The sequence below is a fragment of the Manis javanica genome, chromosome 12 (genome assembly GCF_040802235.1).
Source record: "Manis javanica isolate MJ-LG chromosome 12, MJ_LKY, whole genome shotgun sequence".
Taxonomy (NCBI): Eukaryota; Metazoa; Chordata; class Mammalia; order Pholidota; family Manidae; genus Manis; species Manis javanica.
Window position 1 is genome coordinate 24,732,923 of NC_133167.1, and position 18,889 is coordinate 24,751,811.

The 18,889-nt window shown below is 36.1% G+C and overlaps 1 protein-coding gene across 18 annotated transcripts in view; it reads right to left on the reverse strand.

Moving 5' to 3' along the window:
- The window catches only part of UNC80 (unc-80 homolog, NALCN channel complex subunit), a 211,550-nt gene that overhangs the window by 108,348 nt on the left and 84,313 nt on the right, over positions 1-18,889 (reverse strand). For 10 of the 18 annotated variants that reach the window (XM_073218177.1, XM_073218174.1, XM_073218173.1 and 7 more), the window contains exons 23-27: positions 15,845-16,057; positions 12,433-12,604; positions 7,475-7,608; positions 2,140-2,305; positions 1,267-1,365 (exon numbers count right to left, since the gene is read on the reverse strand). In XM_073218177.1, coding sequence (XP_073074278.1) covers positions 1,267-1,365; positions 2,140-2,305; positions 7,475-7,608; positions 12,433-12,604; positions 15,845-16,057 — 784 coding nt within the window. The remainder of the gene's footprint in view (positions 1-1,266; positions 1,366-2,139; positions 2,306-7,474; positions 7,609-12,432; positions 12,605-15,844; positions 16,058-18,889) is intronic. The other 8 variants (XM_036990761.2, XM_073218182.1, XM_036990759.2 and 5 more) reach the window with 3 other exon arrangements.

Below are 18,889 nucleotides of genomic sequence, written 5' to 3' on the forward strand. Positions count from 1 at the left end.
GTATGAAATTTTAAATAAAATGTTAATAATCTAAGTCAGTGGGGCCCTTGTGGTCCTGATTTTCACATTGGCTTTAGCAGCCGATGTCAACTTGTCAAAAGAATTAAGGAATATTAAGGGAAACTTTAGGAAGATTTTTGCCAACTAGTAAAGGGTATTTATGAATATGTTCTTATTTTATTTATAGTCTCAGTTTTCTTTTCTTTATTTATTAAACAAGTTTCATGTATTAGCATAGTCATTCTGTGAGAAGGAAAAACACTAAGCATTTGTGTGTCTGAACATAGGCAGTTTACATAAGTGACAAATATGAAATTATAAGTGTTCTTAAAAATTAATCTGATTTTTTTAATGCTGTAGAATTTAATCTGCTCAAGTTTAACCATATTAGTATTGGGAATTTTTACTTCAGCTACTTTAAACAATAATCAGCATAATAATTCTGAATGGGCAAAAAATTCCCCTTGGAATAGATTTAAAAGATAGATGTTTTTCATCATATGTAGTTATCCTTGTCTGAAGTAGTAATATTTAAAAAAAATACTGACTTCTTCCTATTCAGAAATTGCTAAGACTTGGCTGGCAAATACTTGGTTCATCAAAAATTCAATACAGTGATGAATTTGCCTTTTCAAAATGTCATAACAACAATCTGACTTTGAAATATTAAAAAAATTTCAATGTATATCCATTCCTTACAAGATTTAAAATATTTTATGTTTTCTCTATTTGGGCTATTCCTTCCAAGAATCATTCATTCCTTAAGTTATCTGATATTTACAGAGCCATTGTCTATAGTACACTAGAAAATCCATAATGCATAAAATCATCTTTAATTCTTATTACAAATGTTCTGATGTTCTTCTGGTTGAAATTCATTGGAAAAAAACTGTAGGGCAATGGAACCTAAGAAATAGCAAAAATTAGAGAAGTTAACAGTTTAAAGAAATCCTTAGAGAGTACTTAAAACTCTGCAATCTTTACTTAACATCGTATTTGGGATTTTCTGCATGGGTTCTAATCTACATGGTCATGATATAAAAAAACAACAATAATGACAATTTAATTTATTATGCACCTACTATGTACCAGGTATTGTTTATGCATTACTTGAATCATCTCATTCAACATCACAATGTGGTAGGTGGCATTAACCTAATTTTACAGAGAAGAAATCTGTGGCTAAAAGTAACTTGGACAAGGTCACAAACTAGTTACTGTATTTCACCATTTTGAGATGCACATTTTTTTCACCTTTTAACATACCTGAAATTGAGATTTGTCTCACAATTGATGACATCTTAAGATCAGTAGTGCAGGGTAGAAGTTGTGACACATTGTTACTGCTCATGTCCATGTGAACATCTAAAGTACCAGCAACAAAAGTAACCGAAAAGGTCTTTTAACTCCGACGAGCCCAGAGGTAGTTGGGTGGAGGAGTGGGTGAGGCAGTAAGTCACATGTGTTTGGCAACGTTCCTGAAGGTAACCTAGCTTCATACAACTGTATGTTGGCTTAAGTAACTAGCACCAACAGCTTTGCTTTTTTTATAGATTCATTTAAGAAATGTTGTAATTACTAATGTTCTGAAGATCCAGAGGACATTATCATGTAGAAAAACATGAACATTGACAATTCTGAGTTGAAAATGTTTAAGAAATCTGAACTCTGAATGGCAGATAGTTTAGAAAAACTTTAACCAGGTTTATTTATGCTTCCCTTTCTTTTGACTGCACAGGAATGATATGTATTGATAAAAATCTACATCTAATGAAGTCTGAAAGTCCTCTTTCAGTAAGAACAAAACACAAACGGAGTGATAAGAAGGTATTACAGAAGAGCTGAACTGGAGTATTTTTCCTCTTTTATTGCTACATAAAATAATGGTCCATCTAATGACTCATGGCATCTTAGAATCAATAGGACATGGAGAGTTCTTGAGCTGGAATTAGAGCATGAGCATCTCTGACTGCAGCGTCTAACCCATAAACAGTGTGGTTTTCTACCTCGTGGACACAGTGCTGTACCGAGTCATCGATTTTGAACTTCTTTGGGGGGCACAGTTCTGTAATTTAGATCCCAGACCAAATATCCTATGAAGAACCCTAAAACATGAAAAAAATTGTTGCTTTTCCATACCTTTCTTCTCCTCAACACCTGCATCTGATTTGAGGGTGTGGCTACTACTGTGGAGGGAATCTTTTGAGTCTTCATTTTCATCTAGGACCCCAGCAAAGCTGATTTTCCTCTCATATCTGTGCCGGTCCAGCTCAGGATCCAGACGAAGTCTGCAGCTCTCCAAGTCCTGAAATGTGAGTGAGGAGCATGTGAATGCTGGCATCTCCCCAGCACTGCTTGGTCTCTTGGCAAACCTGCCTCCATGTGTGAATATCACACAACTGCATTTAAATAGCTGGATTCCCCTTTACCTAATGCCAATTTCATGTTGCGACCATGACAACGTTTCTTGAATTACAAAAACAAAAACAAAAAAACAACACTTTCCCTAATTCATGGTTTTCCCTTTTCCTCACATGCTTCATTTTTCAAAAGCACGGACCTCTGTTCAAATCCAGAATTAGCTTCCTCACCTTCTCTTCATCCACAGTTAACTGCATCTTTGGGATTTATTGTTTATTAAATAATCATGCACTGAGTGTATCAAGTATAAGTGTGTTAGGTACTGGGGGGTAAATAAGAAATGGTTCTTGCACTAAGGGAACACAGGATCTTGAGTCCAACTGGGAGCAAACAAGTGATAAGTTCCAAGACTGTGAGACAGAGATGAGAGCTTGGAAATCTGATTTGGAGATAATGGGACCCCCAAAGGTGTCCTTGCCCTAATTCCTGGAACCTGTGAATATGTCGCTTTGCATTGCAACAGGGACACTGTACATGTGGATTTTTTAGGTTAAAGATCTTGAGATGGGAGGTTATCCTGAAGGGGGCCCAACTAATCACATGAATCCTTCAAAGTGGAGAACTTTTCCAGGCTGTGGTCAGAGGAAAATACAATTATGGAAAATGAGATAGATGTTAAGTTACTGGCTTGAAGATGGAGGAAGGGACCATGAGCCAACAAACATGGGGGGCCTCCAGAAGACAGAAGGGGACAAAGTCATAGAGTTTCCCCTGGAGCCCCACAAAGGACAGTGGCCTTGCCAGCACCGTGACTTCTGCCCGGTGAGACCTGTGTCATGTTTCTGATCTCCAGAACCATATACATTTGTGCTGCTTTAAACAATTACATTTCTGGTAGTTTGTTACAGCAGAAATAGGAACTAAATACAGCAGTGATGTATTATCTTCAGTTGGGAGTACTGTCTTGAGTATTAAACTTAGGTTGGCAAACAAATGGAGAAAGACAGTGCAGGCTTTGGAAATCTCGTATGTGAGGGCAAAGGCTCAAAATAGGATCACACCCTGGAGGAATGTCTCACTCCCTCCTAGGAGGACCTCAGTGTAAGAGGAGTCCCATTGCTACCTGCTTATGAACGGAATGAGCCCACACCCTAAGGTAAGCTTTGGGGAGCAAAAGTGTTTAGTAGAAGTTTGAATTGTAAGGCCCCAAATGGAAACTTTGACCTGTTCTGCGAATGGAGACTTCCTTCACGTTGAAGATCTTATTTAATTATTAATCTACAAAACTCCTTTGGATGACCTGATAAATGAAAGATACATAAAATGCTAGCTTTATTTTTTTATGCAGCATTTTTTCAAGTTATGACTAAAGCTCTTAGAGTCAAATAGATGTAGAAAACAAAAATACTTTAAAAAAACCAGTTTGCACCACGATTAAAATTATATGATTAAAATTGTTATTAATAAATGAAATTTTAGATTCTACATATTATTTCTTCCTTTCCCTTTGGCTTAAGAACAGAAGTTATACTTTGGTTTTCCAGAAAATTATATCTCATGCAGGAAAACAGAAGAACTACATGGGATTTATTTAGCGTTGTCAAAACATATTCTAGGAATCTAATTGCTTCCCTGAAATTAATTCCTTTTAGGAAAAAAAGAACCCAATCTACTTTCCATTTTGTTAGGCAAATTTAATCAGATAAATTTCTTAGTTGGGACAAAAAGTAATAATATAACAATTCTGATTCTCAAAAGTAGCTATCGCTTCCAATTTCTCCTTTTATCTTCTTGTCAAAATATCACCTATCTTTCAAAGCTACATTCAAATTAACCTCTTCCAGGAAGGTTCTTCAAATTTTTCCAGCCCCTTCTTTGGCCAACTATGACCCTCAGCTTTTTTTTTTCAGGGCTCCTCTTATATTTTGCTTCCAGAAATAAATTTTTATGTGCTGGTTCTCCTGTCAAAATATAATTATCTCTGTATTACCCCTAATCCTGCAACCATCACACCACCTTGTTCATAGTCTTACCCTCCATACTCATTAGTCTTGATATATGTGAATTGTCTTTTGCTTCTGATTTTTTAACTTTAGGAACATTTGGAATCCAGCAGTATATTCTTTCTAAGCTGATCTGTTAAATCCTATTGGCACATTTGGGATAGTCTCTAGCACAATCAAACACAAAAGTATTCAATATGTTTTCTCTAACTAATGAATGTACACATACAGAGACTTCCTTACTACTTTTTTCTTTATTATTATGGACTCATCTATGCTTGGATGGGAACTACAGTTGACTCTTGAACAACTTGGGAATTAAGGGTGCCAACCCCCACATAGTAAAAAGTCTGCATATAATTTCTGACTCCCCAAGAACTTAACTAATAACAACCTACTGTTGACTGAAAGCCTTACCAGTAACATAAAGTTGATTAACATGTTTTATGTTTTTTGTGCAATGTACTGTATTACAATAAAGTCAGCTAGAAAAAAGAAAAATTCTTTTCAAATTGTCTCAGATCATCAATTTTCCAATATATTTACTGAAAAAAAAATGTGTGTAAGTGGACCTGAGCAGTTTAAACCTGTGTTGTTTAAGGGTCAAATGTTTTTTTTTAAATTCCATGTTGCTTGGCCCTTGGTTATTGGCTTCACTAATTCATTTGAGAAATATGTGAATGGACCAGCAGCTTTACAAATAAAATTCTCCTTTTAAAAATATTTGTTGTTCTTAAGTACAAAAATTAATTTTAGAGAAAAATTTTATTATTATGTTCTCTTAGATTATAAATCTTATAAAAATGCTGTTTTATTTTTTAAACACAGTATTATATAGTTTATGACAACAGTGAATAAAATTGCTATCAGAAGTTCTATTTTGAAAAAATAACAAAACAAAACAGAGCATTAAGTTGCATCTCAGAATCTACCTGGGGAAAAACTGTTAAGTCGGTAAGACTATATTTGTATTAACTTGTAAAACCCTTTGATAATCATGTTTCCTGTTCTTTTGCTTCCATTCCCCACCAGTCCAGTGAGCTCCCTCTGGGATTTCTTGACCCTGGGAAATAACTGGTTAAACAAATTAACTTTTATTTTAGTTATTGTACTTTAGGTTCTTTTGCTTTCTCTCCCATATTCTGGATATAACTAGGGCTTTTTCAAACAAATATTTTGCAAGAAAATCTCATCCATTTTGGAAATGTCATTTCTATCGGAAACACTTTTCTTGGGAGAAACTTTATGTTTCTGATCTGTTCCTTCTACTTTCTTTAGGTTGTTTTTCTCTTTTCTCAAGCCTCAGATTCTAGAATATATGTAGCTTCTAATGTGACTACTTTACTATCTCATACTTTTATTATTCTGTAGTTGTACTATTATAAAAAATGTTATTGAACTAATAAAACATTCCAAAGATCTATAAATACCCTTGCAGAAAGCATTTTGTTAAAGCTTTAGACTATTTCATTTGATGATATTTATGCTTAGCCTGTTAGATTGACTGTTCAGTACAATTTACAGAGATCTACACATGAGAAGAAGTTCCTTCCTTATTATTTTACAAAGATCACATCCTAACACATACATAAACCTACACTTGACAGTAAAATCCTAATAGAAAAGCTCTGAGACCTTGTTAAAGCTGATAGAGCTGTGAAAGCTTTCCTCTGACTGAGGGACTGCAGGTTCTGTTTTAGCTTAATTTCTTGGCATTCCTACTAGTCTTACAGTTTATTATACAGTATTCTTTTAAAAGATTTGATCAATTTTTTAATAAATGAAATTTGTTACAATAAAGAACATTAAGCCATAGCTTCAAAGAGTTGAAAGGGAGACAATAATAATTGAGTTAAAATAAAGGACTCTTTTTTTTTAATCACAATGAATCAAAATGGTGATTAATAAAAATCTGAAGATTTGAAAGTACATGAACCAGTGTACTTTTATGAAGGCTTCAGTATAAAGACTTCAGGATCACACCGACAGAGATCTACAGATCAGACATTTTATCACACTTGACTTTAAGTTAAATACATGTATTCTGTGGTGGCCTTTGTTTTATTTTATAGAGTAGTGTCAATATAATAGTGAGGGTGACAATTGATGAAGTTAAAGGTTCAGGTTAATATGAAATTAAACGAGGGCAGTGGGAGGACCTTCCCACCCCAATATCCAAATAATGCAGTTGCACAGTTTAAATATGGGAACGTTCCTCCTGAAATCACATATTCTACCCATGAATTTTTGCAACTTAAAAATACCCATTTTATGTTTTACAGCATGAAAAAGTGGGTTTTCTAGACACTGGAAAACAGGGATACCAGAGCACTTATTCCTTTGACCCTCTCAGGGAATAGGGCCTGGGTTATGCCGAGTTTGGTTAAAAAAGCAGGGGAGCTGGTGGATTGTGAAATTTATTGAAATCCAAGCATACGGATTGTTAGTGTCAGAGCTTTTCTGGCACAGTAGTGTAAGTCTTCTATAAAGGAAAAAAAAATTGTGCGTTTCCTTAGCTCTGGCTGGATGATGCCGGTGATGAAGTGTGGCCTTGTCCCACACACTCAGTGAAAACTCCTCTCTTATATCAGGCTTTGATGATACAGGAGTGTGTGTGTGTGTGTGTGTGTGTGTGTGTGTGTGTGTGTGTGTGTGTGGTCTTTTTTTGGGATGTTTACATGCTGAACACTTAAACAAATCTTTTTGCCCATCCCTTAAAATGAGAAAACTCAAGCACATTTCTATACAGATTTATGAGCAGTTAGTATGAAAAAAATTCTATCAGTGAATTCTGGAAAATGCTGGCCATGACACTCACAGTTTGCACAGAAAAGGAACCTAAAGGTTCTCAGACATTCATAACATAACTGACAGTGACCAGTCACACATTTTATCCAGTGGTGCTATCTTGACGATTTCAAGGTCTGTTTCAGAGTTCTTTTTTTTTCTTTTAATAGAGAAAAGAGATTTTCTTTTTGTAAATGAAAATCTGTTGTTTTAAAATTATATATTTGGCCCTTTGGGCATTTGAGGAAATTATGAATACTCAAAGCCTACCTACATGTCTGGCTTCTTCGAGTAGCCTGATCATTAACACACATTTTACTCACCACCAGAGGCTCAGTGCGTGGCCTGGGCAGGCAAGAAAAGGTCTCGCGCAAGAAGGTGGTAATCTCAAGGAGAAGCTGGCATGCTGCCATCTTCAAGGCAAAGGGACAGCCACATTTAGAGGGGTTCACAGTACCTATGGAATGAAGGTTCTTTTTTAAACAAACAAACCAATAAAAAAAGGAGAAAGGCACAGTTTGATGAACACAGCTACACATGTGTAAAATCAAATTGCATATGAGAATATTACCTATACATGTCCAAAATGAAATTGCATATGAGAGTGTTAGCTACACATGTTCAATTTACCTATTCCCTTCACCATTATCTACGCATTACCATATAGCCCTCTCTCTTCCTCCATTTTCCAATTCTATAATTAGTGCCTCAGTATTAAAATGTCGGGCAATAAGAGCTAAATTATTCACCTTGAGGCATCACAGAGTAGCAAAATACAGCTCTACTAAAGTAAAAAGGCTTTTTAATGAAAACAGAAATGGAAAGCAGTCTCACAAGATTTTCACATTACTATTCAATCAGATTTAGACTTGTACAAGATGGTGAGCTAGATTTGAACTACAAAAATCCTGTCAGCTCATTTTATGAGAGATGTCTCCCTGGATGTTCTGAGGGTAGTAAAGTTATTTCAGCTCTAGTGCAGATGTGTTTTTGCAGCATAGACAGGATATACTTTATCACCTTTATCATACAGTTTATATAAGTCAGCCTATCATATTAAGGCATAGCTACACTAGAAATATGCAAATGTTCCTTGCTCTGAAGAATACCAGTCTTTAAATGAGTAAAACATTTCATCCATTATAGATCAAGTAATGGATATTACTCTAAAGGCAGATAATGGCCAAGGTGACATCATAGAGACTTAAAATTCTCAGGATTAGTTCTCAGATACATCTCATTACTAATCACACAGAAAAATACTGATAATTTATCAGTGTTTAGAAAAGAAGACCAAAGCAATATAGAGTTCTGCTTCTCATAAAAGAAGGAAAACAGTCATATATTTTAAATGAATCAAGCAATCACAATACCATTACAAATCCATATTCTTAAAAATATCTCTAAAAGATTTCCTATGTATTAGGCTTTCTTAATTGAATTAAATCTTTATGTCATGATTTATATTGACAGTAGGTGTTCTTTCCGAAAATATCTGGCTATCATTTCTTTATGAAAATCATTCTTTTTTCTCCATAACTAATATGTGCTTGTGGACACTGCCTCTTATTAAGAATGCAAGAGACAAACTCTTCTTGAATTTGCAGATTGATACTTATTTGCATCATAATTATCTTTTATTTATTTATATATTCATATATTTACAGTGATTCAATAGTTTACACACATTATTAAATCCTTACTCCAACTATTGCAGTTACTGTCAACATAGAAAGACTTTACAGAACCATTGACTATATTCTCCATGCTGCATTTCCATCCCCAGGACCAACTTATGACTCTGATTTTGTGCCTCTTATCCCCCTCACCCTCCCTAGCTACCCATGCAACCCCCATCCACGGTAACCACCAGTTACTCTCAGTGTCTATGAGTCTACTGCTATTTTTTCATTGTTTTGCTTTGCTGTTAGAATCTGCATACAAATGAAATCATATGCTATTTTTCTTTCTCTCCCTGGCTTATTTCCCTTAGCATAACACCCTTTAGGTCCATCCATGTAGTCACAAATGGCAAGATTTCTTTCTTTTTTGTGGCTGAATAATATTCTACTTTATATATGTATCATTTCTTCTTTATTCATTCATCTATCAGTGGACTCTTTGGCTGCTTCCATAGCTTGATATAGTGTATATAATGTGCATATGTAGGGGTACATATATATTTTTGAATCAGAGATTTTGTTTTCTTCCAGTAAATTCCTATAAGTGGAGTTACTAGGTTGTATGGTATTTCTATTTTACGTTTTTAGGGAACCTCCATACTGCTTTCCACAGTGGCTGCACCAATTTACATTCCTTCTAACAATGTAGGAGGGTTCCCTTTTCTCCATATCCTCACCAACACTTATTATTTCTTGTCTTTTAGATAGTGGCCATTCTAACTGGTGTGAGGTAATCTCTCATTATGGTTTCGATTTTCATTTCCCTGATGATTAGCGATGTGAGGCATCTTTTCATGGGCCTGTTGTCCATCTGCATTTCTTCTTTGGAGAAATGTTTGCTCAGGTTCTCTGCCCATTTTTTAACTGGGTTGTTTTTTACACATACAGTCATATGAGTTCTTCATACATTTTGGATGTTAACCTCTTATTGGATAAATCATTTATGAATATATTCTCCCATACTGTGGGTTGCCTTTTTGTTTTGTTGATGGTGTCCTTTGCTATACAGAGGCTTTTTAGGTTGATGTAGTCCCATTTTTGGTTTTGTTTCCCTTGCCATGGAGATGTGTCCAGAAAAAAATTGTTCATGCTTACGTTCAAAAAATTTTGCCTACGTTTTCTTCTAAGAGTTTATGGTTTAATGTCTTATGTTTAGGTCTCTAATCCATTTTGAGTTTACTTTTTTGTATGGAATTAGATAGTAATCCAGTTTCATTCTCATGCCTATAGCTTTCCAGTTATCCCAACACCAGTTATTAACGAGATTGTTTTTTCCCCATTGTACATTCATGACTTCTTTATCATATATTAATTGGCCATATATGCATAGATTTATATCTGGGCTCTCTACTCTGTTCCATTGATCAATGGGTCTGTTCTTCCTGTACCATACTGTTTTGATTACTATGACTTTGTAGTACAGCCTGAAGTCAGGGAGTGTAATATCCCCAGCTTTTTTCTTTCTCAGAATTGCTTAGGCCATTTGGGGTCTTTTGTGGTTCCATATATAAATTTTAGGATTATTTACTCTATCTAGTTCATTGAAAAATGCCATTGTTATTTTGATAGGGATTGCATTGAATCTGTAAATTGCTTTGGGCAGGATGGCCATTTTGACAATATTAATTTTTCCTACCCATGAGCATGGGGTAGATTTCCATTTATTTGTGTCTTCTTTAATTTCTTTCATCAGCATCTTATAGTTTTCAGGGTACAGGTCTTTTGTGTCCTTTGTTAGGTTTATTCCTAGGTATTTTATTCTTTTCAAAGCAGTTGTAATTGGAATTGTTTTCCTGATTTCTCTTTCTGCTAGTTTGTTGTTAATACATAAGACTGCAACAGATTTCTTTGCATTAATTTTATATACTGCAACTATGCTGAATCCAGTTATTAGTTCTAACAGTTTTTTTGTGGAGTCTTCAGGGTTTCCTATATATAGTATCATGTCACCTGCAAACAGTGACAGTTTTTCTTCTTCCTTACCAATTTGGATGCCTTTTATCTCTTTATCTTGTCTGATTGCCATGGCTAGACTTCCAGTACAATGTTAAATAAAAGTGGTGAGAATGGGCATCCTTGTCTTGCTCCTGATCTTAGAGGAAATGGAATTCCATTTTAAATGCAAGATGAGCCATGTATTGTCTTGAAAGTAGAACTAAATCTGACATTCCAATTTTATATTCAATGGAAGCTACATGACTCTAGAAATTGCCTGGATGTTACAGTTTTTAAAAAATAACTGAACATTGGATAGTCCAGGCTCTCCTGTAACTATCACCTGAAATACTCTGTTGAAATGAACAAGGATTGAGTTCTACATGATCTTATCAGAAAACTAACATATCAGGCATAACACTGGTAAATGATACTTATGTGGTCTCATGGAGATTAGAGTTCATTTGGCCAATGAGGATATAACCATCTAATGTTGTTTTAGCTCCTCTTTGTTCTGAAGGACCCCTAGGAGATCCAAGACAGTTTGGAGATGTCTCTGGCAGCCTTTCAGTAGGTTTTGTGATTGCTGGATAATCCACAAGTCCTCCTATGGATCAGACCCAATCCCATGAGTTATTCTAGGATAGTCTAGACTCCTGTGAACTTAAGAGTTGGGGCCAACTTTCACTGGTAGGCTGAACAACAGATGTCAGAATTTGGTGATTTGTCAACAGCTAAAATTTGATTTGATGAGGTCTGAGAAAGGGCAAAAATGATTTTTAAAATGCCAAAAATATCCTTGGTTTGAAAATTGTAAGACACTACCCTTTCTTTGGTTAATATTTATTTCTGTCTAACATTATACTCTAGCCATCCTTTTACATTGCATGACTACAAAAAAGTAGGTTTATCATCACTGAACTAATGACAAAATCCTTAACATTTAATCAGGGAGTCTGACTTTCAAACCACAAGTCAAGAGAAAGAGGCCTCACTGTCTTCATGAGGTAATGAAAGCAAGATATAACTGTCTTAGAATTTTATATTCCATAAAAGGCAGTATGGTACAGAACACAGGTATGCACAAAATGGTGTTGGAGAGGGATGTATAGGAATTTCTTTGTCTCTACTCTTTTCTGATGGGACTCAACTCTAATTTTAATAAGTAGAGTACAGCAGACATTCACAGTTCTAGCAACCTGCATCTCTTAATATTTCAAATTCACATTAAATATTATAATTACATTGATTAAATATTTCAATAGTTCAGTGGTTAGAAAGGCATTTTATATTCAATTCTCTTTGGTCTCACTTTTCCTTTTTTAATATTCAAGAGCAGTAACAAAGTACAAAGCCTGACCAAATCTCTTCTGGGACAGTGTTTTCCACAACTACATTTTCTCAGAGAGGCCTAATGTTAATCTTGGTATAGCAGCAAGAATCAGACACTACAAAGCAATGATGTTCCGTATTGTCTGCAACTCTGCCTTTATCTACAGTTTTCCCTTTCTGGTTCTTGCCTTCTTTTTGTGTGACTTACGCACATGCTTTACATTCATGCATAGGGAATAGGGGAAAAGGCGCAGTAGGGAGACATGGGTAGGTGGTAAGAATATGAAAGAGGAAAGAGAAATATTAAGTGCTCCTAAAGCAGAGATTCTTACAAGCAGGGGTTCTTGTAGTAAAGGGAGTCTCCTTACTGTCATCTAAAAAGTCTTCCTCCTCATCCTCCTTTCTTAGTCTCCTCTTCGTCTCTTCATCATAAATGAGACCCAGCAGGTTGGCCGGGCTCTCACTTTCCCCGTGGCACAGCTCATTCAATCGGACGCCGATTGCCTACCATGGGGAGAAAAAGAGTGAAACAGCACAAAGTATGTCAAACTGTAAATTAGGCACTCCATTACAGAGGTCATAGCAACTAATTAATGGGAATTATTTCCAGCATAAGCCTCCTCTGTAGGACATACTGTTATCACCACATTTCCCAAAGTGGAGACCCAAAGATGGAAGGCATTGATGGATCCACTAAATGATTCAAGGTTATCTAGTCAAAAAATTGTAGGAACTGGAATGATACTTTCGTATTCCCCTAAAAAAGTTTTTACAAATGTATTTTCATTTACTAAAAGGCCATTTATTTTATAGGTCTCATGTAAGGGAGTATGCAGTTGTTTTTAATGGAAGATTTTATTGCAGTAAAAATTAAGTCACAGTTTCTCAGAGTGCCTCTGATTATGTTATTTTATGAAAATGTCACTGTCATGCTAATGAGTTTGGAGGTTAGCATGACTTCTTGTACTGCAGTTTTATTTACATCTGCCATTATGTATGCAACTAATGGCTTTTTTATGTACTTTGTTCCCTTTTCCATGATGCTCTATTCATTAGTAAGAAATACTATTTGTTTGGTAGAGTACCTGACATCAGCATTAGAAATATGACTTGATAGCTCAGCACATGGACAATATTGGCTTTTCAATAGTTGCTGTCTGTTCTTCTGAATCATCATGTACTATTGTCTGACATGCCAAAAGGAATTTTCCACAGGAAGAGACAAAATACACTGTATCTAATTCTTTTTATATCCTGATTTTATACCACATGCAACAAAAGAAGAGACATATGTTGAGGAAGGAGAGTCAAAACTAAAATGACCACTAAACATAGGGGTTGACATTTTGGTTATTCTGTGCAAGAACAAAATTCCAGATAGTTTTCTGCTTTCTTCCTGTATCACCCTTCCCAAATATTTTAAAAAGTTACTATATTCTGCTCATGTAAGAAATTAGAATCACTCCTGGAAACTGACACAGGTATATCCCAAATTCTTTAAATTCAAAAACACAAGTTGTTTGAATGTCTTGGCTATCTGGAGACACTGGTCTCCTTAACTCTGGAATTACATTATGAGCAGGAAAACCATCAATGAGAAAGAAAGCAGTATAAAAAGATACCACAGGATCCTAAAATTTTAGTCCCAAACTTGAAAAGCTTTAAGCAAACAAAACATAAAAACAAGAGCCACTGCTTCAACACAAGGCCTTGTCCTGACCCTACTATTTTGGAGATCCTCTCTAAAGAAGGAGACATGCAATTACCAGTCTGGAGTGCAGCCAAAAAAACTTGAGTGAAATTCAAAGGGGAAAAAAATTCTACATTGATAATCCCAGAATGTTGAATCTAAGCAGTTTAAGTGAAATCCACAGTTCATAAAGCTTAAAGGACTGCTCAGAAAATGAATTTGGGATAATGCTAAATGTCTATATGTCTAAATAACAATTTAGAGCTCTGTGCTCCTTCCAAGGCTAGAAAATGCCTTGGGGACCTGTTCATTTCTTTTTTCATTCATCAAATATTTAGTAAGTGAGGCAATTTGTTAGGTATTAAATAAAACATAAAGAAGTTGGATAAATTGTTATGGGACATCTTTGTACTTTGTTTAATCTTGTCTTTGTTTAATGTGCCCCCTAGATTATAAAGCTTCATACAGAAGGATCAGTGTTTGACAGTTAAGAAAGAGAGGTTGAAAGACTGGCTCAAGGTTGCTCAGCAAGCTGTGAAGTGGGATTCAAACACAGAGTCTGTCTTTTGCTCTTTCCCTTCCTACTGAGGAAGTAATTTGATACTAAAATAACACATTAAGTTGTGAAAAAGACTGAGGGCACTTTATTAGTTCAGAATATAAAGAGATTAGATTCAGTTCAGAGAATCATAGAAAGTCTCTTTGTAGGTTGCTGTAGATTTTGAAGAATTAGCATTTTGGCTAATGGGGGAGGAGAACAGTAGGTATTCCAGATGGAGAGTTCCAAAAGATGTATATTCAGGGAAACGGACTGCTGTATTCAGAGACTGGCAAGTAAAGCCCTTGGTTAAAATGTAATTCTGTAAGAGGAAATAATGTGCAGGAAGGCTGGAACGGTAGATTGGGACTAGATCCAACATTCTTGAAGCTGAATTCTCTTGCATTCTGAGGATGTATGAAAGGTTATGTTTGAGAAGGGAAGAACCTTTTCACTTATGTGAGGGACACTGCTAACTGCCTAGAAATGCAGAAATAAATCATGTATCCTGCTTTCAAAAATTAATGTAACAACTTATGATTGAACACCTCTTAAATGCAAAGGGTTGAGTCAAACGTTCTTTAGATACACTAGTTCATTTGACTTCATCACCCATAATTTCAGTGTAGTTTGAACAAAGGTTGTAGAGAGAGCAGCGACACTAGACTAAGCAATTTCGGTTTGATCCCAAGGGACGAGGGGGGGCCACTGAAGCATTTGGAGTGGTTATGAAGCACAGTTTAATTTGCATTTTGGCCTAATCACTCTGACAGCAGTTTGGAGAATGAATTGGAGGGCGCAAATCCAGAGGCTGGAAGGTTTACATATGAATGTTCTCCTTTTCGATGGACTTTAGGGAGATCATGTGGGATGGGTCAGATGGGGGAGAAGGAAACTAAACAGAAAAATACTTTAGTCATTCAGATGAGCAGTCATGAAGATCTGACATAAAAGGGCATCAGTGACATAGAAGAGGTGGAATCAACAAGGGAAGGAGGTTCAGAATATGTTAAAAGGCTGTCATCTTAGATGATGATGGTACCATTAATAAGAAGAAAATGGTCAAGCAGTGTTACAAATGTGGGTGTGCTAATATCGGGAGAAAGGTTTCATTTTTGTCAGATTGAGTTTCAGGATATGAAGCAAAAGCCTCCAAAGCGACATTGGTGATGCCAGCAGGAACCTGAAGGGTGAGTATTGTGTCACTGGGTTAACGAAACCCTGGGGGAACTTATGCAGGAAGGAATTCTAAGAGATCCTGTAATGTCTCCATTTACAGGGTGGAAGGAGGCAGGGGGACCAGGGAAGGAGATGCAGGAGATAATAATATCTGACTTCATAGATTTATTGAGAGAATTAAAGGAATTAAGTTTATTTTCCCCTACAATGTTTTCTTCTGTGCCTGGTACATAGTAGATACCCAATAAATTGTATCTCAAACAAAAAAACTCCATAAAGACAAAACTTCTCTTCACTCAAGCACCCAGATTTCTATAGAAGAAAATCAAAAGCTCACGTCTCCCCATTGGTAGAAGAGCTTGGCAGCATTCCACTGCAGCTTCTGGTTCCGCTTGTTGCCCACGATGGGAGAGCGCCCCCTGGAAAGGCCTTTCTTGGTGATGTTCACGTGATGCCCTTTCATCCACTCCGGCCAGTTGCCGCGGTTGCAGCGGTGGACAAAACGGGCACATTCCAGGAACAGCGCAGCTCTGGCGACCACAGGCGCTTCCTGAGGGGGGTTGTTAGGAAAGAATGATGCGGGACTAATCAACAGGGAGCAGACCTAAAGGGAATGACTATGTACTCTTAGTTTATTTCAGTCTCCATAGTTGTTACGTGGTTTTAGCCATGTTTCTCAGGGTAGTATTAGCATGGTTAACACAAGAGTGGGAAATCTGGAAAATGAATCCATGGAGGCAAATTTGAAAACTGAAGAATTAGACATTTTAAATAGGTTTCTGTGTTTTGTTTTCTCCTCTTGAAGAATCTCAAGTAATCTCATGACTCCGTCTTTGCATATTTAAGAGGCAGCTGGGATTTGAGTGTGAGAGTGAAATAACTTTAAATAACAAGCTTTTAATAGGAAGCTTTTTTTAAACTTAAAATTTTAACATGAAGCAAATATTCAATTTCTAGAACTAGTCTTATGTTAACCAACAGTGTCAAGAGAGATTTTGTTCCAACAATAATTTGTTATCTATGACCATCCACATGCTCCAGGCAACTCCACCCGCTCTTGGCAAGTAAGAAAAGGAAGTGCTTCCTAGGTTTTGTTGAGTTAGTCGTTTTTCCCCCAACTTTGCCATGAATAACAGATCAAATTCTGCTTAAATAGGCATGGTTTCAATTGAAAATGTTGGACAAAGAGGAAACTATTTAATTGATAAATGAAAAGCAGAGCATTTCTTCGGGAAAATAAAAATATTGTTTTTTTTGACCCAAAAACCTTGTCATGTCAAGATGTGCTTGAAAAAACAAAAGAAGCAATTTTAGTTGATACCCAGAAACTAGTAACAATCAGGTACCTACTGAACTCTTTATAAGCTAAAAAAACAATAATAAGGGAAGGAGGGTAGGTGCCCCACAGAAGGTCATTAGATCACAAAAAATACATACATCAATAATTAATGTGTATTTTGACTTGTGCTGGTTTTTAAAAAAATACATCACAATAATTTAGCCATCATCTCAGTTACCTAACAGCCATAGGTTGCTTAGTATGTACAAGTATTAAAATTGAAACAGTTTTCTTCATTTTAAGCAACGTATTCTTAACAATGCATTGATCCATAATGTTAGAATAGGGGCTAATAGAGAACGTAAATTATGTGCCAATTATTCTTTATGAATTTTAATTCTTAATTATAATAACTACGTTCTGATCTAGAAATAATATCTTCATTTTAGTATTTTTTTAAATGAAGTATACATTTTTTCACTATCATATAGTTGGGAAGGGGTGGACAAAGGATTCAATCCCAGGTCTCTGACGCCCAGATCTATGCTAGTTCTTCTTCATATCTAGTTGGCCTTAATTTATTTTCTTAAAAATCTTGGTAAAAATTTTTCTAGAATGCATATAAAAAGTCATTATTTAAAAATGGGACATTATCCATCGGTAGATGAATGGATAAAGAAGATGTGGTACATATACACAATGGAATACTACTCAGCCATAAGAAGTGGAAAAATCCAACCATTTGCAGCAACATGGATGGAGCTGGAGAGTATTATGCTCAGTGAAATAAGCCAAGCGGAGAAAGAGAAATACCAAATGATGTCACTCATCTGAGGAGTATAGGAACAAAGGAAAAACTGAAGGAACAAAACAGCAGTGAAGTTACAGAACCCAAAAATGGACTAACAGGTACCAAAGGGAAAGGAACTGGGGAGGATGGGTGGGCAGGGAGGGATAAGGGGGGGGAAGAAAAAGGGGGTTATTAAGATTAGCATGCATGGGGGGGAGGGAGCAAGGGGAGGGTGGGCTGCACAACACAGAGAGGACAAGTAGTGACTCTACAACATTTTGCTAAGCTCATGGACAATAACCGTAATGTGGTTGTTAGGGGGGACCTGATATAGGGGAGAGCATAGTAAACATAGTATTCTTCATGTAAGTGTAGATTAAAAATTTAAAAAAAAAAAAAAAAAAAAAAAGAAAGAAAGAAGGAAAAGGGGGATTACTCCTTAACAGGATAAAACTATTGGTAAATCAAAGATCAACACATGCTTTAAATATCCTTAATGTTGATCACTTAAAGGGTGTCAGATGATCAGCTATGGAGGTACTCTTTTCTGATAATATTCCTTTCTCTTAATTTAAAAAAAAAAAAAAAAAAAGCAGTTACTGTGTGCTGACCTCCAATGAGTTCTGCACAGTGGTATAGAGGGCATGTCAAAGTGTGGGCAAAGGGTCTGTTTGTTTCTATGCAGGAGATCAAGGCCTAGCTTGGATACCCAGAAAATGAACTAAGATACGATATGAGGAGGAGCTTCTGGCATCAGCACTCTCTGGAGGACTAGTGCCAGGGGATGATCATCAAAAAGCCTCCACAGGGATTCGGACGATGCTGCGGTTGTGGCTGCATCCAGCCCACCATCTCCTGGACTTGCCATAAGAATGAGGAGGGAGATGTCTAGGCTGGCATGTGCATACAGTGAGACAACGAATTTGACCGGATCTGTACTGTTGGAACTCAACCAGGAGTTGGGAGGGGTGCAAGTTGTAGCACTCCAAAATCTCATGACTATAGACTATCTATGGTTAAAAGAACATATGGGATGTGAACAGATCCCAGAAATGGGCTGCTTTAATTTGTCTGATGGTTCAAGTACAGTTGGACAATATCCATCATATCATAGATAAATTTTCACAAATGCCTAGGGTGCCTAAATGGTTTTCTTGGCTTCACTGGAGATGGATGGTAATTATAGATTTGCTTTGTTTATGTCACCGTATTCCTATTATGTTAATATATGTGTGCAAATTAGTTAGTAGTTTAAAACCTATACATACTTAAGGTACTATACAAGAAGATATGTCAAAGAAATAATCAATCCT